Here is a 25,113-nt window from a genome sequence, read left to right as displayed (position 1 = left end):
CTCGTTGGCTCAGCGTCGTGTTTGGACAAGTGAAGTAAGCGCGTCTGAGTGGCGAGTGGTGGCGAGATAACAGCGCGCCCCGCGCCCCCGCGCCCCGGTCTGGCAGACCACGATATTGTGCGGAAATATTGCTGACAATAACATTGTTTACCTTTTTATTCTCAGTTAACTTTGTTAAGGTGTATTTTCAGTCTCAGAATGAAATATGAAAGCGGCGCTGAGTAAAGTAAGGTGAGCGTTGAGTACTAATAAACTCTTTGTGTTTATATGTCACTTGGAAATAAGATCACCTTTAATATAAGAAACTTTGAAAGGTTTAGAGAGTGGACAAATGCAGAAACATTAGGAAATGAATACTTCTGACGTGACTGAATATCTTACGTCATTTGTGTTCACCGTTTAAGCTACATTCACTAGCAAGTTTTATTTCCAACATTATGTTCGATTAAGTTAAATAGCGTATTGTTAATCCCAAAATAGCTTTTGTCTTTTCGATTTTTCGCTCGAACCATTTTCTTTTCCAAGTTTCCTCCTCAATAAATAATCAGAATCTTTTTACGATTTTCGCCACCGATTGCGCAAAACTTTTCCTCGTTCCCCAAAGTGAAGGTAAAGAAAATCATAAAAAAGGTATTCTCGAAGCATACTTATAAAACTCATTATCTTCGCCATTAAGAAATTATACACAAACAGACCATTAAAAACTTAGCAAACAACAGAAAATGAATTAACTTCTTATCAAAAGAAGACCAATTTGCGTGTTACCGTTGATCACGAGCGGCTCCGACACAACGATGTTGCTGAATACTGAACAAGATATCGGCGAACATTTTTTCGCTTTGTTTTCATAAAAATCTATGAATAAATAATTTTTAGTATCTAATACTGAGTCTGAGAACAAAGCCGGCACAGAGCGGGCAATTATTATAATCCTCGGTACAAAGGGAGGTAACGCTGTTGAATTAATGATAACCGGGGGACAGCAGAGCCCGGAGTCCCGGACCGGCCCCGGACTCGCGCCGCCAGGACACGTCTGTCCAATCAAATGTTGTTTTAGGGTTCCGTTCCGAACTAGCGAAAATAGAACCCTTATTGTGCATTATATTTATCCAGTACATTACCCTAAATTTACATGTTGCCGGAAACGCTGCCAAGTGAACATATCCCGCGCCAGTCGAGTCTAATGTCTTGTTGTGGAGTGAAATATTTAGAATAGAATATTAGAATGCACTTACTGTGTCAGCTTAGGGAAACAGTACAGTACATTAAAACTTTTGCCTAAGTTATTTATTTTATAGTTTTCAGTTAAATACCGAATATTACACGTATCAACAACCATCCCTTACCTTTTCACCTGAGAAACGCAGTCCTTTAATAAGACTGACTTTCAGAAAAGCATAAAATAGAACACGTAATACACGTATATTGTGTGCCGATGTAATACTAAGCAGTCACCGCGGAGGCTCGAGCGCGCAGCTCTCACATCACTTGGCATTTTTATTTAGGGACCCGAATATTTAATAAATTTGAGAAGCCCCTATTATTTCCATATTTTAAGTGTACGCTCGCTGATTCGGCTATGAATATCAAGTTGACATCAAAAGCGAATTGTGAAAGTTATATAAATGGATTCCCTTTGTTATCCCAAATAATGTGAGTGAGGTTTATGTGTCGGCGCCATATTTGTGGCACTATCGATGGTAAACGAAAGACTGTTACAAAATATTCTGATCGTAGCGAGAATTAACAGAGGTTGAAAACGTATGTCTAACATAACTTAAAAAAATACATTATTGTTTGACCTTTGGGAAATATAATGTCACTAGCATATTTTTTATTTTTGCATATTTTAATATAAACTTAAATAATGAATAAATATGGTTTCATAACTACAAGGCCAGCGAGTCAGCTTTGCTCCTTTTCTGCACTTCGTTCCACTAAATCAAAGCAAGAACTAATTTGAACAGTTAAGAGTAAGTTATTAGAAACGTTGAGTGTTTAAATATCATAACCGCAGGCGAACTCAACTCAGCAGTTTCTATTTTTATCTTATTTAATATTCCATCTACCGCGTTAGCTCCTCTTGGTACGAGGTAACATAGTAAATGGAATATTAAATAACTCCAGTAAAAACTAGTGAAAGCTAAGTTTATAAATAATCTGGCTGCCTCGCTTTACTAAGTCAAATATAATTATTTTATGACTTATCATTAAGGTTTTTAATTTATCAAGACTTCATAAACTATATATTTAACGACCTCCGTGTTCGAGTGGCGTACGCACCGGTTTCAAGGAGTCGCTATCTCTGAGGTCCCGGGTTCGATCCCCGGTCGGATTAATGTAAAAATGCACATTTCTACATTGTCTCGGGTCTTGGTGTTTGTGGCTACTTCGTTGTATCTGAATTCCATAAGTGTGTGCTTTAGCAATTTACTTTAGGTTCAGAACAATGTATGTGATGTCGTCCGCATTTATTTATTTATTTGTATATTGTAACTATTTGAAACTTTAATACAGGCTTAAGCTTGTTCTGTGGATCAACGGACAACCTTCGTTTTAAAATTTCATGTTGGGAATCTGACTGATCCACACTGTATATTAAGTATAGGACTAACATATTTAACTATGTTCTAGACTCAAACGGATCCCCAACAACAAACAAGCACGCATCAACAATTACTTTTAGCTGTCATCACAAAGTAATGTCAATAGGTTATGACGGCGGCGGCTGTTGCTTACGCGTTTCATTTCAAAGCAATTTGTGTGAGGTCCGCACCGAGCGCCCTTCGATCAACCGATATCTTATTGCTCTCCATCCAATCCCGCTGCTAATGCCTTTGGGCTAGTTTCCGACCTAGTTCACTCACCGGCTTTACGGTTTCTTTTTTATAGTTTTTCGCTAAAGTCAAATGCTACTTACTGAGGTAAAAGCTAAAACGGTTTACGAGTATCTGAAATGTTTTTAAAAAATAACTTTAGAGTTAAACTTTGTGGAGCAGTAACTAGTTTTTATCCTTGTGTTAGACTGCTAAACTGTAAACATCACTACTGTACTGTTTTACTGTACCTACTGTAGACGCCTTATACCTTAATGTTTATTACGGTATTCAATGCAAGAAAAGACTTGGAATTTTGGTTTCAAAATGGTTATAGTTTAAATGATATTATTTGTTTTCGCGATGATAAGATTTCACTTTTTATTTAGAAAATGTGCAGTTTTACATCTAATTTTACTGAGCAGTATCACATTGAACCGCTTCAGGTAAGTAATTACTTGTTCTATTAATAAGTAAGCACCCGCGCACTAATTACATCGGCAGTCGCCTGAGCCCCCCCCCCCCGCCGCGCACCCCGGCCCCCTGCGCCCCCGACTTAAGACAGTTTAGCCTAACTAGTTGCCGCACAACAACATATTAGACAACAACGTGCACCAAACTGGATCCTCTCATAATACGAGGCAGGTTACCGCGCGTCGCGGTGAGCGTCGCTAGTTTGCAGGCTGTTGTTTGTGTGAGCCTAATTCCTTCTCATCGCACGGTTGATGCAGAGCTAAGCGAATGTGCCCTTAATAATAGTTCTTAGACCAGAATTGATGTAGTGTGTAAACGAGATACCGGTATCTAGTGTCTAGCATTGCCTCCTTTTCACATTCCGTGTACTGTTGTCTTCCTTAATCATCGCAGGGGACTCGACTTTTTTGTAACAATTTTATTAACTCCATTCCACCGCCATTTAATAAAATTTCAGGTTTACGAAATTGAAAACCATAAAACTGGCTAAATAATGATCTTGTTGTAATTAAAACAAATTCTATAATACAGATATGAGTGTTGGCAGACAAGTTTAGACAATCCGCATTTATAATTCAGCGACACTGATTTATTCGCGAGCACATACATATTAAACGTAAAATCCGAATCAAAATTAGTTTCTCCCACAAACAAGCGAGAGAATCTCTTTAGTGTAAATGAATATTCGTAAAGTGTAAATCGAATCCCGAAACAAAACACCGAGAGAATGTATTCCTTGAAACTGTATCAAATAAAACATTTACAAAGTGTGAACATTAATGTCATGACCTCTAGTTACGTGGATCCTATCGGAGCTGATACTGGACGTCTCACTCCGGCCGAGACTCTTCGAGTGGAACATTCGTATGCAGATGACGGGCGGGCCCGCCGACGTATCGCTGGTCCCTCGCCCCTAATGATGCGGGTCCCGATGTACCTGGGGCCCGATACCAAGCCTATATCTCCTCCAGGGGAATGCAAATGTCCCGGAATGCGGCCTACACTCCCGTTATATGTGAACCCGCGGAATAAAACCTAAGGATGGAAGACGTTTCGTAAACAAGGTTCGTTTTAGATTTGGATCCGTTTCGCAGCTCGCACTCGCACTCCGGGACTATTTCGTCAGTATGTCGTAGATCCGTTTTACGATTCTTGCCCTTTTTTGATGCTCTCGAGATGTAAATGATTAATGAGAACAAACCGACATTGCTAACAGTTCCAGTGTTATATTTTCTCGTTCCCTCAGATTTCAGTGTAACAATAACATGTTCTCATGCTACGTCTCGCACAACTTATTACTAAGAACTGAAGGGAATAGATATTTTCTTTGACGGTAACTAGCCATTTGTATTCATTACTCAATTTCGATTCAAACATTTTTGGTAGAAAACTCCAAGAAATTCGCTAATATTATTGTAAGGGTGAGCCCTCAAAGAACAAAAACGATCGTAATTACATAGCTAGATGTCTGAGTTAGTTGTGAGTCGGCGGCGGCGGTCCTGCGGCCGGAGAACTTTTAAATAGTTTGATGGTGATACCTTCCATCAAGTGAATGCCGAACTCGTTGATTAAAACTGAGATAAAAGGATCCAACGGTCGCCCAAGTTTACCGAGATCCAACCGCTTGTTTAATTATATAGATTCTTAAGACCAATTCTCATTTTATTACTTCCTTACTCAGAATAACTTACAAGTAGTTTTTGGTTCGATTACGTAAAATAACACCGGAAGAGTTTCCGTTTTAAACGAGGTGATTAGCTGAATGTCACATTACGACGCCCAAAACTCGGCGGTCATCGTGTCGTTTGTATTTCATTTACACTACAAAGGTAACTGAATGCAAATGTAAAAGTGTTTAGTTGTATCGAGCAATACGTTTACGACACGTGTCACCGAACTTCTTAACCTTTCCGCGTTTAGTATGCAGGCCGCGCGGCTCCGCCCGGGCAGCGACAGGAGCGCGCTTTCAATATCCTGCCTACGATACATTACATTGGGAAATTGTATGAACGAAAATATCATAAACGATTTCTTAAGGATTCTTCTAATCGAATTCTAAATCACGTGCGTGCGAAGCGGAGTCAAAGATCGCGAACAATGCTACGTATAATGTTTCACTAAAAGCTTCCACATAACACGACGCGGAGCATATTGTGGGCGACCCGCTCGAGCCCACTCAGGCTCGTCTGGTGGTGACGTCACGAGACTATTTGTCTTGCGAGCGCCCGCACGCCGCCGGCAAAAACTAAACCACTTTTTCCCCAAACTTAACTTTTGTGAAGAAGTAACCATTTGCAGACGTGAACGTTCCTAAAGAGTTGGACGAGGGCTGGCCCCGCCGAGATACGGAACCAAATTAATTGGGTAACTTGGAGCTGTGACGTGCGTGCGTCGCGTTATTGTTGTTTGTGTTCGATGATTGTTTCCTCACTTCCTTATTGTGTGATCGGCTTTTGATGTAAGCCCCTTTAGAATTTCCATTCGTGTCGCTACAAAGAAAAGTTAATCAACGCGGGAGTGGATCGCGACTTCTGATCATTCCGTTGCGTTTTCCTGTTTCTGAACGGTTCTTTGTCTCATATTTAAGATTAAACTAAGTTTGCGGATATTTTCAGATTTGTTACGTCGGTAAATGTTTCAGGATCTCGCTGAACAAGAAATGTAATTTCGGATTAAATAGGATCTTGTTTTATTTTCACATTTCGTTGATTTTTCGGCAAGAAATGTTTGTGGCAAAGTTAAGGAAAAACAAATATAGAACAACTTACTTAATCACAAAACGAAAAATGAAGAATCATTCTTTACTTTATACCCTTGTTAGCAGCGGCAGCAATCCTACGCACAGCTAGTCGTAGTCCCCGCTAACTGGCCGCGCGCTCCGCCCTCCTGGCTTACACAACATTACTTCCGTTACGTTTGGTCCGAGCCCCCGAGCCTCGGCGGCGCTCGCCGTGAATGTCAACATCTATACTTAATTAAGTAACAATACGACGCCCGACTGAACTACGACCGACCCGTGATGTTTATCGCTGTTTCATCCCAACTTTACCGAACACTGAAATACTTCATATTCTGGGAATTACGAGAAAAGTACAAATATTTCCGAGTTTGTTTTCAGGGTATGCATTTGTGAAAATGTTTTTTAAACAATATTCCGGATCTAACATAATTAAGTATATCAAAGTCAGAGATTAAGTGTAGAAAAAAATAATCTTTTAAGTCATGAAAAATTTACAAGGGTGGTCTAAATACCTGAGGCCTGCACCAGTCAACCTTATGGCGAAGCATAGATCGTAATGTTGTTTAGTTTTAGACCATGTTTCTTGAACAATAAGTGCGATATTAATGTGTTGATGTTTGTCGGCAGCCAACTGTCGCGTGATGGCGCATGGAGTGCTTGCAGACGGCGTGGTGCTGGTGCGCGGCGCTGCTGCTCGCGACGCTGGCCGCCGCCGGCCCGCGGTACAGCTCGCGCATCGTGCACACACACGCAGGTACGTACACACACTACTGGTCTAACATCAACTTGATGCTATATTTACATGGTCCAAGTTAAACTAAATGTACTTAAACTTTCTCATCTCATTACCGCAAAAGTATTATTAGTTGATCCTACCAGTAATCTAATCCATCGCTATAATTACATAATGTTAATGGATTAGGAAACGCCTCCCAATGTTGTGGAGTAATTCATCTGAAACCTCAGGCTATAATCTAATAATACAATGATTAAGACTTTAAGTCGTTTGGATACCAGAACTGGCATCTTAATTCCGAGGAGAGCGACGTGGAACCACGAGACAACGCCGAAGGTTTAACTAAGAAACAATCAGAAAACTTGTTACAGTAATTTCCAACCTTCGTACTTGTGTAATAAAGTTAGAAATCTAATCTCATTCGTGTAACAAAACAAACATTCCGAGGAAACTCAATATAATACGAGTATTACGAAATCACAATACTATGCGTAAACAGTACAAATACCAGATTACTACGTGAAGTAATCCAAGGTCTGTGTTGGGGACTCCGGCCGGTACCTGAGCGCGACGAGTCCTGGGTTTAATTCTATGAATCCGGGACGATTCAATCACGCCGTGGGCGCGGGGTCGGGGCCGCGCTAGGCTCAGCGCGCGGCTCGGCCTGCACAGCGACGCAGGAATGCGGGCTCAAATTAATTATTGTTTGAAGCCGATTGAGGGCGTGCCAGCAAATGGGATAAATGGCGGGTTTTCCGATACGCAGAGCGGCTGATCCAACCAATTTATTTATTATGTCGTTCCGATTCTGCTGTATGTACGAGTATATTAGCTGAGTATTTGGCATTGACGAGCGACTGATTCAATAGTTAAGCTCCCAAATTTTGTTGCCAGGCACATACATATATGGAGTTACTTATAATTTAGGGCTTGCTTTTATTTTCACTTAAATTAAATATGCTCTCCTCATACTTAAGAACTTTAAGCTGTCTTATAGCGTGTTAAATACCAAGTGATAAATATATGTGGAGAACAAAAAAGAGATATGCTTTTAGATCAAAAAGGAATATTAGTTATTGCGCAGAATGTTCTTCGTGTAAAGAAAATATATTATTAGCATATACAAGAGCTAATTTGTTCGTAAGATCAGCAGGGCTGCTGTGAAAGGCAATATTTAAGAAACTAGTGCGATATTAAAAGGCGCGAACTTCTGAAAGCTGAAACTTTTCATTCAACTCGAGTTTCGCAAAATTGAAAAGTTTAAAGTATAAAGTTTTTTAATTAATTACATTTCACAAAGAAAATTAAAATAATTTATGAAACTGACTGTGTTGGGGTTAGACACAGTTTATGTTTTCTTGTTAAAACAAAGCGAAGATTTCCTTTCTTTGATTTATATGTATTTCTTGTTAAACTTTCACAAACTCTTTGATGCCATTTTTGTGATGAAAGAAGGTTTCAAAATAAAAACAGTCAGATACTAATGCATATAGCTTATATGAAACTGAGCGAGTCTTTCCACGGGAAAACTAATTGAAAATCTAGAAACTTACATCGTTATTTAACTTTGAACTTTGAACGTCTAAAATACAATGTTACAGAAACTAGAAGAAAATTATTGAATTATGAAATTTTGAAAATAATTAAATTAAATTAGCACCTCATGAATTGATTTACGATTTTGCAGAATTAGACGTTTATTAAATATTCATGTACCTTTGATATCGCCAAAGAATAATGATAGCTACCAATTTGATTCATTATAAATTGATTCGTTTGATTCACGTCAAAATTTGATATTGCCAATGTGTATTACATGAATATTCGATGATAGTTAATATTAATAAGGGTCGAACAGTTGTGGTAGATAACAATGGTGGTCGAATACATTGTGTGTAAGACGATATGAGGCCGCCAGAGGGAATAGTATTCGAGGAAAACGAAGGGTGAATAGAAACAACATAATAATACGGAGTTTGTCACAACAGATAATAAGGAAATGCTCTGTTAAGTCTGTCTATAATAATAACTACAGTTTTCCGCCACTAAATTTAATATGACTTACATAAATAGCGACGAAAGAGCTTCGGAAAGTTTAAAAACAGAAGGTTTGAGAGATTATGTTACTTCATCGCGGTTATCAATGGTATGACCTCAACACATGTGTTGGTCTGTTAGGTGCAATCCGCGGCATCATAGTAGAGCCGGCGTCGCGGCGGCTGGAGCCGGTGGAGGTGTTCCTGGGCGTGCCGTACGCCGGCGCCCCGGCCCGCCTGGCGCCGCCGCCGCCCGCGCGCGACTGGCCGGGCACGCGCCTCGCAGACGCCTTCGCGCCCGTCTGCCCGCAGCGCTACCCCGACATATCCAACAAGTATGGACTTTCATGTTTTCATTACCTTGATTTTTTTCAGCCTAGGGTTGATGTTAAAAATAAAAATTCGGTAAACTAAAAGATGAGACGACGAAAGGTTTTCCATTTTCTGACCAAAAGCAATTGGAAGCGTTTAGCTTCCTCCTGCTAGCACCTTACAGAAAATGTTTTTTTGCAATAATTCATACCTGATAAAATCCCGAAAGCAAGAAAAGCGAAAATTGCAGCCTACGTTGAAAGTAGCTCAAGCCTCTTTTATCTTAGGAGTGCAGCCCTGACGAAGATGCCCCTGGGCATGTACAACGAGCTGAGGGCGACGGTCCCTCTGCTCGCCAACCAGAGCGAAGACTGTCTCTACCTCAACATCTATGTACCCGGTAGCGGTGAGTCCTTACTATAGTAAGCTTCTGTCTTCCATCATCAACTTCTCTAAGCAAAATTTTCTAGCTACTTAGGAGATAAAGCTATCATTTCCTCGTATGTGTTCGTGCGTAGGTGCGCGCGGCGTGGAAGCGCCGTACGCGGTGGTGGTGTGGGCCGGCGGGCCGTCCCACGCGTGGGGCACGGCGAACGCACTCGACGGCGCCGTGCTGGCGGCTCGAGCACACCTGCTCGTCGTCACCATCAACTATAGACTAGGTTTATTAGGTAAACTTTTGTGTATTTTTTTAAATTAAGTAAGTGTTTCTCACGAAGTTTCTAGTTCCATCTGGGTTTTGACTAAAATCTAACTCCTTTCCTCTTTAAAACTACTTACTAGATATAGATTTTGAAAAAAAAACATGTAAATCCCCTCTTCGCAATTAATAAAATTTTTAATGTATGTAAAAGCAAAAAAATATCTTATTTCCCACAAAACCAGGTTATTTAACCCCCGGCGTGCGGTCAGCCCCGGTGCAGGCGGCGGGCGGCGCGGCCGTGCTGGATGTGGCAGCGGCGCTGGCCTGGGTGCGCCGCAACGTGGCCGCGTTCGGCGGGGACCCGCGCCGCGTCACGCTGGCGGGCCACGCCGCAGGCGCCGCGCTCGTCAACGCCATGCTCATGATGCCTGACAGTAAAGGTATATAGTGACGTGGTGGCTTGTGGCGAAATATCAGGTCTACTTACTAGACTCTAAAACCCGATTGATGGTCCAAAACAATGCATCCCCTAAATAGCAACAGAAAATATTCAATCCCGGCGAAAATAGTACGATGATCTGACTCTTTAAAAAAAATATTGAAATGATATTGAAAGGTTAGAGATAGTAGGAGAGTTAAAAGATTTCTGTACTGGAAATGGAGTAGTCAGAGATAAAGTTATATACCTACATAAAGAAAAGAAAATAACATATTTCCAATTTAGATTATAGTTAATAATTTTTTGTTCCACTATTAATGAAGTTCTTTAAAATTCATAACGAGCAACCATTTTGAATAGTTCTTCTTATAATACTTAATTATTTACGTTAGGAATATGAAACTGTCTGTCTAGTCCAGGAGAGCAGAAAATACTTTTCCAACAAAACTGCAGTGAACCATTAAAAATGTCTGTCCGTCGTGTTTCACGGAACGTTCGGAATTTTGTATGACAGCTACTTGGATACAAATAACGGAAGAAACAACAAGTTTATTCCCAGAAAAGAACTACTGTACCGTACTGCGGCCACAGCGCTCAGATAGCTTGAACATAACATTATGTAACGTACGATGTTTAAAACAATGTTTGTTTAAATTATACTCAAAGAGGTAGATACTTTATTGCGTCCTGACATTAAAATAATTTAACTTACCGTCAACAAAATACAAATTCCATGGTTTTTAGTCGCTCTCTAATGAAGACTCCCGAAAATATATTTACGTAATGCGAAGAAAAGTCTCAGTACGTCACAATAAACTGTCAGTTGAACTGGCGTAACGTCAATTTGTTTCACTTACAAGCTTTATTTATGTAGTTTATACTTTTATGGTTACATCATGTATACCTAGAAACGTAACCGTTACTGGCGGTTGTATTCAAGATCGACGTATGTGACAACCACTATAAATATTCAGATATTTTCATTAATAAATAGCTTAATTTGTGTTCGGGTTTTTGTGAAGTGAAGGGTTTAGTTCAAATTCAAATGGTATTCTAGAAATCAAAACTGTCTCTATTCCCATCAGGTCTGGTGTCTCGCGTCCTCCTGCTCAGCGGCTCAGCGCTCAGCCCCACGGCGCTGGTGCCGGACGCGGCGCTCGCGCGGGAGCACACCGCGCAAGCCCTGCGCTGCACGCCAGAGACTAGCAACGATGAAAACTGGTAACAACATACCACTGCCTTTTGTAATTCAACATTCCCTTCGCCAAGGCAATCAAACAAAACGAGCCTTTAAATATTATTACAAACAATAAATAAAACAACTTGAAGACAACAATAATGTCTTTTTATTTATCGTTCTACTCAAAGCAATTGGATACATTTAATGTAGGAAATTTTAACGAGGTTGTAAATTTTTATGGTTTTATTATTCTAAGGCATTTATTACTCAATTGGTTGCTTTTAAGTACTTATTGACAGCTGCTTTATTTAATGCTAAAATTAAGTCGGTTTAGCTTTTCAAAATCTTCAAAGGCTATTGTATCGGGGTATGATTATATTTGTATGTGCGTAGGTTCGTGGAGTGTATTCGCGCCCGTCCCCTGGCAGCCCTGCTGGCAGTAGAAGCGCCCCGCGCCCGCTTCTTGGCGGGCTGGGCCCCGTCAGTACCGGTCTCCCGTGACGCGCCCTCCCAAGGCCAAGCCCCCACTAGGGCGCTGCACGCGAGCGAAGCATTCCTGGATTGCGCACTTGCTGTAGTTGTGGCTACGACTGAAAGCTACCAGTTTTTTAATGAAGAAGACATACGGCATGGATTTGAAGAAGAGCATAGGTAAGTTATAAAAAAAACTAGTTCCAATTTACAATTTTTTCTTAAAATGTTTGGCTGTCTACTTACTTTTTCTACCAGGAATCGCATCCTCCGCACGTACGTGCGCAACGTGTACCGATACCATCGCAACGAGATCTTCGCGGCCATTCGCAACGAGTACACGGACTGGGAGAAGCCGATCCAGCACCCCATCAACATCCGCGACGCCACGCTGGAGTCCCTGAGCGACGCCGCCGTGGCCGCGCCGGCGCTGCGGGTGGCGCAGCTGCACGCGCGGAGGGGGGCGCGCACGTACTTCGCGCACTTCGCCCATCAGAGCAAGGACGCTGATTATCCTCAGGTAAGAAATCGAAAAAAACTTCTTTTAAACTTTCGCATGTAATGTAAATTGGCCCACATTGCCTTATCGCGCGTCAAATTAGATTGGAAAATACATTTTTTGCTCGATAGTCGTTGACTCCACTTTTTCCAATTTCTTATATTTAAAAGTTCTATAATGTAATAAACTGCCTAAAAAAGGTAAAATGTTCTGTTGGAAAGATTTCTTTTCAACAGCTACCAGACGTGAGTTAGATTTGTGTAAAGAAAATCAATCAAGTAACGTGGACTTAATTCTCGGAATCACTTCAGAACTTATTGACCTGGAATTTTGTGGGGGTTCTATATTATTTTGTGAAGTTGAGAAATCCGAATATGATTTATTGGTTTTCACTTAACTATAAATAGACTGTACTTACTACTTATGTTGAATTATATCACAAGTTTCACATGATTGCCAGCTTCGAGAATGTGTCAATGTGTGATTTATTTATGTGGACTAAGACTGAAAAGCATCAATCTAAACGTCTAGATGGTAATCATAAAATATTTCGTAGATTATTTTAATTGTAAGTCATAATATACGTGTAGGTGACAAAAACATAATCAACCCGCGGCATTATATTAATTATACCGTGTATAAACTGTGGCATGAATGAGGGAGGCGTGAGGTCATTAATTTTATCGCAATCTACATGACTTAGAAATTTGTCAAAACTTCCCCCGATGAATTCGGCAAATTGTTTTATGATAATATTCAAAGACTAAAGTCTTTGTAAAATGAATAACTTGGTCGTTCATACTTTGTGTGGAGTCTACACAAAGGTCAATTAATTGTCGTGGGTGATGATAATTACGTACAAGGTTTAGTCAGTGACTTGGTTGGCATTAATTATGAATAAAAACGGTAGAAATAGGAGAGAATATCCAGAAATGGCTTAACAAGAGTCGATGTTTGTGTACCAGCGACTGGGCAGCGTGTCGAGCGAGACTCTGCCGTACTTCCTGGGTCTGCCGCTGGTGGGTGGCATGCAGTACTCGCCGCGGAACTACTCGCGCAGCGACGTGGCGGTGGCCGAGACGGCGGTGTCGCTGCTGGCCGCCTTCGCCAAGACCGGCGACCCCACGCCGCGCGCCGACGAGCGCCAGCACGACGGCGCCGCCAGCTGGCCGCGATACGAGATGAACACACAGCAGTATCTAAGTATAGGTAAGGATTATGTGACCGGAACACACTATGAGACCCCTCCCACTTACAGCTGTAACAACAATAAAGCGTCATCGAGATTTGTCGTTTATTTAAAGCAAATATTGTTTATTTACTTGTTCAGATGCGCAAATTGTTTTCGAAATTAATCAGATTTCACACCTCACACATTTTAATTACGAAATAACAAAAATATGAGAGTAGAACCCGTTTATCATACGAAAACACAGCTTTGCCGTAGAGGTGAATCAAATTTATCAAATGAGTCCCAAACTCATGTGGGCATAACAAGTCAGGGCAGAATAACAGAGGAATTTTTCATCCAAATTGATCTGAAAGTAAAATCTCGCACGGGACAAAGTTAATCAGATAAAGCCCTATTCAAAGTTTCGCCGGCCGTATTGTGTCGAAACTCGTTATTTTTACGATCAGCTCCGGCAACGAATGTGCGTGTTTTCCTCCGCCCGCTCCTTACAGAGAGGGTTTACAACTTTTTTTAATCCTTTCGCTCCGTGCGGTTGTTTTGGTTGTGACGTGAGGATTGTTTCAGCATTCTTGTATGTTATTAAATAAAATGTTTTTACGAGAGGCTCACTCTTTGTCAAGAGGTTTTTCTATTATTTGTGAAATACGTCTCGGAAAGGTTACAGAATGGGAGAAATTGAATAGATGTACTAAACTATTCATAACATGTGTCGGAGGAATCTGAAAAAGAAACACAAACAAATAAAATGCTCTTAAACCACTTTGTTTAGAAGATCTGTTATCTGAATAGAACATTCACAAGTTTGATGTCCTTCTTAAACGATTCGGAGATAATATACATAGAAAGAAACTTGAATAATTTAGTAACTGCTGAAAATGCTTAGAACTTAGCGAGAAGTACACGAAATACTTTCACAGAACTCCGCCGTCTAAAGTTTTAGTATTCACATTGTTACGACTAGTTATGCGCAGCATTTATATTGTGTTACGTATGCAAAAGAAATAAGAAAATATCTTGTCTCAAAGAGTAATATAAATAACTCTTGTTACTTGATCTAAGTGAATATAAACGGGACGTAGGATAAGGCTAGCATGGCGCTTTCGCTCTCTTATCGCTTGCAAATGGTTTCACTTTCGGCACACGAATACGTTTGATCTTATGATTATTTATATAACATGAAAACTTTGTTATGCAAATATCACGCGTAGGTTTTTTGTCGGATTATTAATGTCGTCTATCACCCTGGCAGGGAGTAAGCTCCGCGTGAAGAGTCACTACCGCGGCCACAAGATGGCGCTGTGGCTCCACCTGATCCCGCAGCTGCACCGGCCGGGAGCCGCGCCGCGCCACCACCAGTTCAGGTCCATACACCCTGACATGTTTGCAGGTCAGTACAGATGACGATTAACAAACTTAACAGGTACACAGGTTTAAATGTAAGATAAATAAATCTCCTCATTCCCTACTCCAAATCCCTCTTCTACTCTGTATTTTTCCTTTATTTTTTCAGGTCAACAGTAGTTAATCTTCTTGGATAAATTTGCATTTCACTGCTATGGTCAGAGAAGTCATGTGTCATATGTCAAGAGGAAGTAAATCGGACAATATGTTAGCGTAAAAATATGTGAAATGCAAATGTAACGGGCGGGGCTTGAACTCACGGACCTCCCATTATCCTTATTACCTATTCAGTTCCAGCTCTGTGTTCACTGTGTCTTGTCATACTCGCACCGGCTTGTCGTTGGAAATACATGTCGTGGACCGCGTTACGTAAACTAGGTTATGTTGGGTATAGTGAACTAAACCGATATTATTATGAATAAATCATGTCCGGAAAACTGTTAACTAAAATCGGTTTAAATTTGTCGAATGATTTTGTTGCTGATATTAATTTTCAAACAATTATTAAATGACAAGTTTTGAACGGAACGTTACAAAATTTAATTAATATTACTACGCTTTACAAATTTGCGGCAAACGTTGGCTGACTTAAATCTCTCTCTAATTCGTAGTGAATAGCTAAATTTGGCCAATCACCGTCCAACGTGGGCGCAGCTTTAATGGAAAGCAAATTGGTAACGTCTACCGCTGCTTAAATTGAGCATGCCTTATTATCCAGGGCCATTAGTGCCATTTCCTGGCGCGGCGCGTAAACGGAACGCCCTCATTAACCGCTTCCCCTCGCGCCATTATAACGCAGCAACACTAGCGCACGTGAGCGGCATCCACGACGAGCCGAACTTAATAACACGCGTGAGATTATAATAATTGGCACGGATACGTCACTGAAAGGATTCAAGTTTGGAGCTCCGCACGCTTTGAATACTAAATAACTGACTCGAACTCAAAGAGAAATTATGCTCGAGTCTGGCGGAGCGAGTGTGGAGACACACGCAACTATCTGCGAGGCACGCTGTCTTTTTTGTATCACATTCTGCCAAAGTTAATCAGTATAATCGATGCTTAGCCGAAGGAACCATTAGCTGGATGAGGTCCCCAATCTAGACTTTATATAAAATAAAAATTGTCGCCAAAATATTGGGCGGCGAAGTGATTAATGGCAAAAGGTGTCAGGAGTGAAAATAAATCGATCAGGGACTGTTTCGGGAGGCCGGAGCTGTTATTAATTGTCCCGCGAATGGCTGGAATACCTCCATAATGAGCGGTATGGGAAGAATGGCGCGGTCTGGCGGCGAACAATGCGCGCCCTTTGTCACGGGCAAGTTCACTGCCTGCCGCCTGCCCGCGAGCCTGCCCGCGACCCGCGCCCGCACTCGGCGCTCACACGCATACAATCACGAGATCCGTATATTGTTGCGTGTGAGATGTACTCTTGAATGTTAGCGTGCCCCAAATTGTTTTCTGAATGATATTTACGACCACTTTGGCTTGAGAGATTTTTATATGAGCCCATGTGTGGGCCCTATTTACGTTTACTCTGAGATATCTTAACACGCACATTTCGTAGATATTATGTCTTTCAAACAGTTTTTATGTGCCGTCGTTGTGTACGGTATAACTTTATGACTGGTACAACCATATCATACCTATACAACTCTATTTATGGATTTTTTGGGTTTTTACTAGAAGGCATCAGAATTTCCGCAATTTTATGAGCTCGCATCTACAAGCCCGTACTATAAATATGTTAGTTTTTACTCCATTTGACTTACAGCTAAAATAGTGTCGAAATTGCGCTGACGTAATAATGTTCTTAATGCAAAAATCTTTTGCTTTCTTAAGAAATTAAATCTCAGGCTGCCGCTGTTGTTGTGGATGTAAGACGATTGCTATAAGTAATGCTCCATCATTAGCGCACAATGGCTAACATTTTTGTTCAGTACAATTTCCGCGGTGCGTGGTGTCCGGGCCTGCCTGGGCTAATAGAGCGGGTATTGCGGCCCGCTCACCGCCCGCTCACCGCCCGCTCACCGCCCGCGCGCCGCCCGCGCGCCGCCCGCGCGCCGCCCGCGCGCCGCCCGCGCGCCGCCCGCTCACCGCCGTAATTGCGGCTCGCCAGCGATCACCTTTTGTTTTGAAGCAATCGCTCGCAAATTACCGCCGCGTCCGAGATCGTCCACTATTGTGTGGAAATACGTAAACGTAGGCTGCAATTTTGCTTTACCGATTTCAGGGTGTTTTTTAAGTTTGAAAGCCATTTAGACGTTTTTGGATCGAATCGAATGATTTTAGTATTCTTAACTTATTCATGTAAAACATTAAAACGTCGCTGTTGTATGTACTTCGCTTCAGCTTTTGTGCTTTCAGCTGTTGTGATTTTTTTATTATCAACACATAAACGTCTTTGTGTTTTGTTTTAGATTTTTTTTAAAGAAATTAAAGTGAAATTCAAAAACACCCTTTAACTTAACCATCATCAAAGGCTCCGTCAGACTTTTTGCGGTCTCTTTGTTATTTGTTATTTCTAAGCGTGAGCTTCCATGATTTATGATAATGACCTTTAAAATTCATCAACACAAGCACCGCTGTTTAAATAAAGTTAACTAGGTTAGGTAAACCACACGTTCTAGTTAAAGCAGTCCAATTAAAAGTTATAATAACTAAGCAGCAAGCGTAGCAACTCAGCAAATAGAAAAAAAAAACATTTCATTTCATAGTAATGGAATAAGAAACTGTAACGAGCCACGTCACTTAGAGACGCAGTATAATTAATTAGTTTCATGCAAACATTATTTAAATACAAAGAACGAGTAGAAAGGATAATAAAAAGAAAATAAAATTGAAGAAATGCATTGTGCGGGGGAACAGTATCACAAGAAACGAGAGAAACAGTGATAATGGAAATTGAATTCAGCGAAAGAAATACATAAAGTTATTAAGTTATTTTTATTAAAAAAAAATACTTTTATAAAATACGATAGAAAAGCTTACTGAAGTATGAACATAAAATGTTTCGACAGCAAACACTTATAATTGGTGAAATGAAAAAGATTTCCCGAAGAGTAAGTGTCAATAATTATTTTGGAGAAGGAAATAATTAAACGTAGATCAAAAAGAGGAACAACAGCAAACAACTGTTGAACAACCATTACACCTGCTTCACGAGTTTACTGATAAAACATTAATTAAGTCATTGGAAGTGTGATAACAATTGTTTCCGGTGCTTTCCGACGATGTCGCGGCGAATAAAACGAAACCAAATTAAAGGAAGTCTTTTATTAAATAAATAAATATAATGACATAATCGGAAGCTTGTAAAACGATGTTTTCTTGATAAACAATAATAATATGTTATGAAAATTATTAAGTTAATAACACCAAGCATCAAGCAGTTCGACTCGCGAGCCACGGCCGCAACAGCTTTCTTAATATAATTGGGTATTTTTAATTTTTAATGTATTACATTCCCTTTCACCGACTAAATCGAGATTGAAACACTCTGAAACTGAATTCTACTATCTACAACAGCTAAGTGCCAGTTAACAGTTAGTTTAGTCTCATAAAGTAGTGAAATCTAAACTGTTACCTAGGCAACACCTTCCTTCGTAGCTGGGCGGCACAATGGCGAGCGGCGTCAATAATCGCTCTTTGTGGGGTAGGCGCAAGTTGTGCCGCCCGAGCCCGGCCCTGGGCTTTGTGTCCGCGACCATTCATTACCAGCCTTTGATAACTTCAGATCGCTTTCTTGCGGAGATATCTTCCGAGGGTAGTATAGCCGAGGTGTTTACTCTGCCATTGAGCGCGTGCACTGTACTGAGAACCCATTCAATAGATCCAACCGATGTGGGTAGATGTCTGTCACGTCTATTAGCTATTGTCTCGTGTGCAGCCATTGTTACACACATTATATTGATATCTGTTATTCGTTTGATAATCTCAAGAGAAACTTAACACCCATCTTAAATTCAATTTAAATAATTGATAGAGTCTGTAAATCTTAAAACTTAATAAAGCTAGCCCAATTTTGGAATCCAAAACAAAAATGTTCAGAGAAACATTCTTGAAACAGAAGTGAGTCTAAAGGCTTATTGAGCAATATGAGCTTATTAAAATTCCTCGCGAAGTTTGAGCGCTAAGAGTACTTTGCTTAATTAATGCTATATTTATTGAATCTAAATTTCTGAGGCGCAGCTCTCAAACTGTCACATATAATTTCATTATTTAACCTTATTTAAAATGTTTGTGAACTGGCTAATTAGCTTTATTTAGTAGCGAACTGTGACTTCAAAAAATAATTTTATGTAGGTACTTTAACATTCAAAAAAACGCACAATTATGATAATTGCGAGGTGAAACTGTTTCTTTTGGTAAAATTTTAGTGAAAGTGTTTGTTACCACCAGGTGAAATATTTCCTGAGCTCTACACAACGACAGCGTCACTGGATGATGAAGAGGACAGCACGGAAGCGGAAGAGGAGGCAGCGGAGGCAGAGGAGTGCGAGCCCTCCCCCTCCCCGCGCCCTGCGCTCTCCGCGCTGCCGGCGCCGCAGCCCTCGCCCAAGGAGGACTCGCTCACAAACCTGGACTCGCAGTACTATAGGTAAGGAAACAAACCACTCCATCAAATCATGGCTTTAATATTGATTTTTTCATGTATTTATTTGAAGAATAAAAGCCAGTTTCGAGTTTAACTATCATGAATGCAGCTTGTATCGAAAAATTACTGATATTTCTGAAGCTAGAAACAAGTTGAGCTCGGCACGCCGCAGGGCATCGCCATAATGGTATAATGGCAACAGAACGCAAAATTCGCGTCCAATTAGGGGACAACATTCAGTATTCCTGTGAAGCTTTTATGGAAAAAATGAAAGCAACGACATTGAGGGAATTCTAAAAGCTGCACAAAAAAACGTACGTAACGACGTTTGCCATAATAAGATAAATAAGTGACGAAAAAAGGAATTCGTGAGCGTTGATCCCAGAGGGAGCGACACGACACCAGCGCCGCTCCCCACGGCCACATTCACACAAATGTCCTTCCTCAGCGCGATAGTGTCGATGCTTGAGTGCTCGCTGTCATTAAGATGTTGATCCATCACTAAAGCCCTCTTCCCTAGTTCTACTCTCATGAGTTTTTTAGTCTCCAAACTTCAAACAACACTCAAACTTCCAAAAGTTTCTCAGAGACGTTTTGCTTTTCGTGTACATGTTTTACCAACGCAGAAGTTAGTTGGGAAACAGTGGCCATTTCCATCGGATGTTTTTCAAAAGTTTGCCCTACTGTCCGAACTTATTAGTGTTCTGTACATAAAATTGCATATTTTGCAAAATGATTTGATTTACTTCGAAAATACTATTTTAAAAACAGTACAAGTATAGACGACCTCTTTTTTTGTAAAATGTATCAAAAATCAACATCATAAAACCACATTTCCTTATATACATGAACACTGTTTATCACCTGTAACGTTGTCGATAAGCTCCACTCAATTTGATAAACAGAGCGCAACAAAACCGAACAGGATAACGATAAAAATACACAAAGTGTTTCTCGATGTTGTTAAATTTTCATAACATGTAAATTGGCGAGCCGATGGCGGCAGCCGGAAGCCGGCGTGACACCTGAACCTTCTCGAGCAGACTCTAAACAAGATTGATCGGAGCGTTTGTAGCGGGACTGGTAATCTTGCTAATGTGTTTACTTACCTGTTTACCTTCCTGAGTTCTGTCCCTTTTGTCTCGCACATAACGTCTTAATGCCGACCCATTTCTCAAGGGGAGCGTTTTTTCCCCCAGACTACTGGATACTGCTGATAATGGTAATGGATGGCGCCGAACTTCGGACTGAATTAACTGGACTTGGTGTCGCTCCGGAAATAATGATAGTAATATTTCAAACAGATGCGGCAAGATATTCATATTTTTGTGGCCAAGTTGACATTGAGGGTGATGTAACCAAATTTATGCATCACCCTTGAGATCCTTAAGGATAATTTCGAATTATCAATATTTTAGCTTCCTTTTTTGCGGAAAAAACAAATAATAATTATATTTCTGAAGTATCTTAACTCAACATTAACGTAATGGTAAATTCAAGTGATGGTATAGACGGCAATTTGTGTTCGTGTAGTTACACGGTGGCGCTGGGCGTGACGGTGGGCGCCGGCTGCTTCCTCCTGGCGCTCAACGTACTCGTCTTCGCAGGAATCTACCTCCAGAGAGGTCGGAGAAGAACAGCCCATCGCCGTCCCAGAAGAGAAGGTAAGTTAAAGAATTAGTTTCTGTGCTATATTTATAGTAACAGAAATACGTAATGCTAAATTTCAGCGAAAATCCCCAGAAAGAACGTCTTTCAAAATCCAATAAATACATTTTTGTCCATGATTCAAAACATAACGTACTTCGGGCAGGGAAGCCACAATTTTCTTGAAACGTAAAAAGGATATGACGATGAGTCAACATCTTATCTTTCAAACCCAATGAAACACGTCAACCGCAGGAAGCGGGCTCTTGCCGAGATCATTGTAAACGATTTTTCCAATAAATGTGTAATACTTTATACTCGTCCTATTTACTTACTTGTAATATTGAAACCCTGAATCATCGAAGGGAGCAAAGTCAACATTTTCCATACCCAAACAGTAGAAAAAAGATGTCATATCTGAAAGCCATTATTAGGGACGGTCACTTGGAGCCGGGACCGTACTATAAAGCACAAGAGTTGCCAGCCGCGGGCCGCCTTATAAATATCACGAGTAATGTTCGCGTGAGGGGAACGACTTTGTTATTCATGGTGGGCTTCGGAGATAACTCATTGGGTATTTGAACTGTTGCCAGGAGGCTGCTGATAAGAAATGTCCTGCTCAGCTAGCACTAGATTTACATTAGAAAATGTCAAAATGGTTTTTGTCGCATTCACATAACGCTATTAATTCATGGCTATTTAAATGTCGTAATTCAATCTAAGTACATAGTTTTAATAAAACAAATGATTACGCTGAGTACACGCCTAACTCAAATACATAGATTTTTTGAATGATTTTACCAATACTTTACTTTTTTCATATTCTTATACATATAGCCTACTTAGCAGATGTGTGCTCGGTCGAGATGGCGACGCTATAACATTTATAATAGACAAGTGAAGCGATTTATTTGAAGCACACGATGTGAGGCTACATTCATGTGTCGTTTGAATGCACTTCCCGATTCAAAAGCCACTGGAGATTCGAACATTCTGTGCAATCCTGATATTAAAATTCTGCATTTTGAAAAGAAAAATATCTTTTCATAGTTTATTCATGTTGTCTTTTGTCTCGTGCGCTATTCGGATTTTTACAGTAGAGCTGTGTTCAGTATTGTTTGTTTAAAAACCTTTCAGATGATTTTACGTTACCATATGGAACTTTATTTTAACTCATTTATCGTACGTTAAATATAGGTAGTTATAAAATAATAAAAGTAGCGAAATGCGTAGAATAACAAGCAAGTTTGTATCGTAGGTAGCAGCAGCAGCCGCGGCGGCGGCTCGCTCAGCAACGAGCCCGCCTCCATCACCTCGCCGCGGAAGAGCACCCTCAAGGTAACAGCATCGTTAAGATCACATAAAGAAACCCTTCCCTACCGTAGCACTGGAGTCAGTATGGACAGCATATGGTTAATCAGCACAATCTCCTAAAAGTCCTACTTTCTACTTTTATTTGTACCGAAGTCCGTACTTGTATATGTACGTACTTATAGAAAACGTTCCCATTTGAACATCGAAACCCAATTGCGTACAATCTAATTTAATTACGCAACCTCACTTGTTTCTTCTCCAATTGGTTTTTACTCGGCAAATCGGAATAGTTGAGGCAACTCAAGTTGTTACCGACCTTCCTACGATTTCAGAATGTTAATGCTCATTGTTGGTCTAGAAACTTAGACGAAAACATTTGCTCTGATAGACCAAAAACAACAATATGTCCGGATAACGGACGTCGGTTACGTGATGCTAACGGCTTGTTGTTCAGCAGCTATGTTAAATTATAATTGCAAACTAGAGTACCTGGTAAATATGGTAATGCTGAGATAATTTGATGACTAAATTAAACATTCATGAAACTTACTAATTCTAGAGTATGTAGAACACGGAAACTGCTAGAATAATTGGAGTTCTAAATCAAACTGTTCAGATGTGTTCGGAGTAGAAGTGTCGTAGTTAGGCGTCAATTAACATATCGTTCGGTTTCCACAGCGCAGCAGCGAGTCAGAGCTGAAAGAGAGGCCGAGCACCGCCGGCGCCGCGCCCGCAAAAAAACGCGTCCAGATACAAGAGATATCAGTATAGACAACTTCTGAGCTAGTGACCTTCACCGAGTTATTAACACGAATAATTAAACTGTTGCTATGTGAAAAACTACCGAAGCCGTTACCAGGGATAATCTTGATAAAGTCACAGGATGATAGAACTCTTTTACTGTAGCAGACACGACGTTATGAATTGATAACGAAGAACAAAAACATGAAACTTTGATTAAAGAAATAAATCAGTGGCGTGGATAAGATTACAGCAAAGTTTAAATATTTATGAGCAAATAGACGAGGCAGATAGTTGCTCTCGGTGTGAAATAAATGTGATAAAATGACAAACCTATTTAGAGTGTGAAATGTTTCGATATAAAGTGACTAGCAAACTTTGCTGCGCACAAAATGTATTAAATAAATAAAGTGTGATCGACTTTCTGTGAACGAGTCATAAGTCTATGATAGCGAGTGTTTATTGTGAAATAAGATTGCTCCAGCGAGCCGGGCGAGAGCGAGACGGCTGAGTGGGTGCTGCGCTCCAGTGGCCGGCCGCCCCCCTACCACGCCTCACCGCTGCAGCTGTACGTACGCGACTCAAAGGATCCCATTTTAATGCCGAGGTACACTGCCGGTATAAACAGTTTCCTTGCAATCTGATTTCGACGAGAGCGCGCAATCGATTTGCGATCCTGCGACCCCTGCGTACCACGCTATCGATAAGGTTTATGTATTCCGTTATCCTGTATCTACCTCCTGACCAATTTAATCGGTTAGTGAAACGTGTATTTGTGTTATCTCTGTTATTGTTTATCTTGTATTTATATAGTCTACTTCAGTGTCTAGTCCTCTGTTATCAAGAACTGTTTCTATATTATGTGATAGTGGATGTGTAATGGAGGCGGTGTTGAGTTGTGAACTCTGAACTTTTAGATTTCTTTGTAAAGACTTGTTACTTATGTATGACGTATGTATATAGAAATATATATAATATATCTCGGAATCAATTTGTGGAAGCTAAGCCGTATGGGTAACTCTGTATATAACTACTAATAGTTTCTAATTATATACCAATGTACATATTAGATTGTCGTGAATATCTGTGAACTCTGATGATGACATCATCTTTGAAAAGAGGTTTTAATAAAGACCATTTTTTCCTGAAAACCTTGTTCTTCTTTTTAAACCCAATTGCTTGCTCTGAGCAAATACGTTCACATTTTATGGTGACATAAATACTTGTAGGCACAAATATAAGGTCAAAGCTTCTTAGTCAATAGCACCAAGCCTTGTTAATGTTTCTACATTAACTGCTATTGTGTCTGGTTTCTTGTTTAGATTAGCATAATGCTCAGTAGCTGCCGCTGACAAATGATAATAGTTCCCAGTAGAGGCGATAGTTCACTCTGACATCTACTGGATCTACTGGACACTACTTAGAAATTTGGATATTGGAGGACAGAGAAATTGTGGGATACAGATAAAATTCAAAACAAATTTCATTGATGAATAATTATCCTTCTTTAGATATTCTTTATAAATTTATTCGAGTTTCCTTTGGCATATTAAGCAATAGCGAGAAATTTTACTGGATTACCGCTATTCAGATTTTATACAGCCTTTATTGATACTATTTTGAATACTTTTTGGAGCTACTAGTTAATTACAAAGAATAGATTACAGATATAAGATAAGCTAAAATGTTATGAAAAGCAATTTAAAACAATAAAATCCTTTACACGCGGAAGATGGCCGCGATAATTCAAAAGTTAATTAATTTCAAAGGGGAGTGTTATCAGGGCATCGTCGCAGAGGTGACTGCGCACAAACCATGGGAAGCCGCAAAGTTTTAATGCCTCGCAGCAACTTAAAAAATGACACGAACAGGTTC

The 25,113-nt window shown here is 40.3% G+C and overlaps 1 protein-coding gene across 1 annotated transcript in view; it reads left to right on the top strand.

The window, feature by feature from the left end:
- LOC113501151 (neuroligin-1-like) overlaps positions 1-24,383 on the top strand; it is an 82,807-nt gene extending 58,424 nt beyond the window's left edge. The window contains exons 3-16 of the mRNA XM_026882190.1: positions 6,658-6,784; positions 8,945-9,137; positions 9,402-9,520; positions 9,633-9,785; positions 10,000-10,197; positions 11,282-11,417; positions 11,770-12,027; positions 12,106-12,367; positions 13,312-13,555; positions 14,788-14,925; positions 19,341-19,539; positions 21,070-21,200; positions 22,442-22,521; positions 23,176-24,383. Coding sequence (XP_026737991.1) covers positions 6,679-6,784; positions 8,945-9,137; positions 9,402-9,520; positions 9,633-9,785; positions 10,000-10,197; positions 11,282-11,417; positions 11,770-12,027; positions 12,106-12,367; positions 13,312-13,555; positions 14,788-14,925; positions 19,341-19,539; positions 21,070-21,200; positions 22,442-22,521; positions 23,176-23,268 — 2,310 coding nt within the window. The 5' untranslated portion in view covers positions 6,658-6,678 and the 3' untranslated portion in view covers positions 23,269-24,383. The remainder of the gene's footprint in view (positions 1-6,657; positions 6,785-8,944; positions 9,138-9,401; positions 9,521-9,632; positions 9,786-9,999; positions 10,198-11,281; positions 11,418-11,769; positions 12,028-12,105; positions 12,368-13,311; positions 13,556-14,787; positions 14,926-19,340; positions 19,540-21,069; positions 21,201-22,441; positions 22,522-23,175) is intronic.
- Positions 24,384-25,113: the final 730 nt, after the last annotated feature.

Source organism: Trichoplusia ni, chromosome 15 (assembly GCF_003590095.1).
Source record: "Trichoplusia ni isolate ovarian cell line Hi5 chromosome 15, tn1, whole genome shotgun sequence".
NCBI lineage: Eukaryota > Metazoa > Arthropoda > Insecta > Lepidoptera > Noctuidae > Trichoplusia > Trichoplusia ni.
This window is presented reverse-complemented; position numbering and strand designations above follow the sequence as displayed.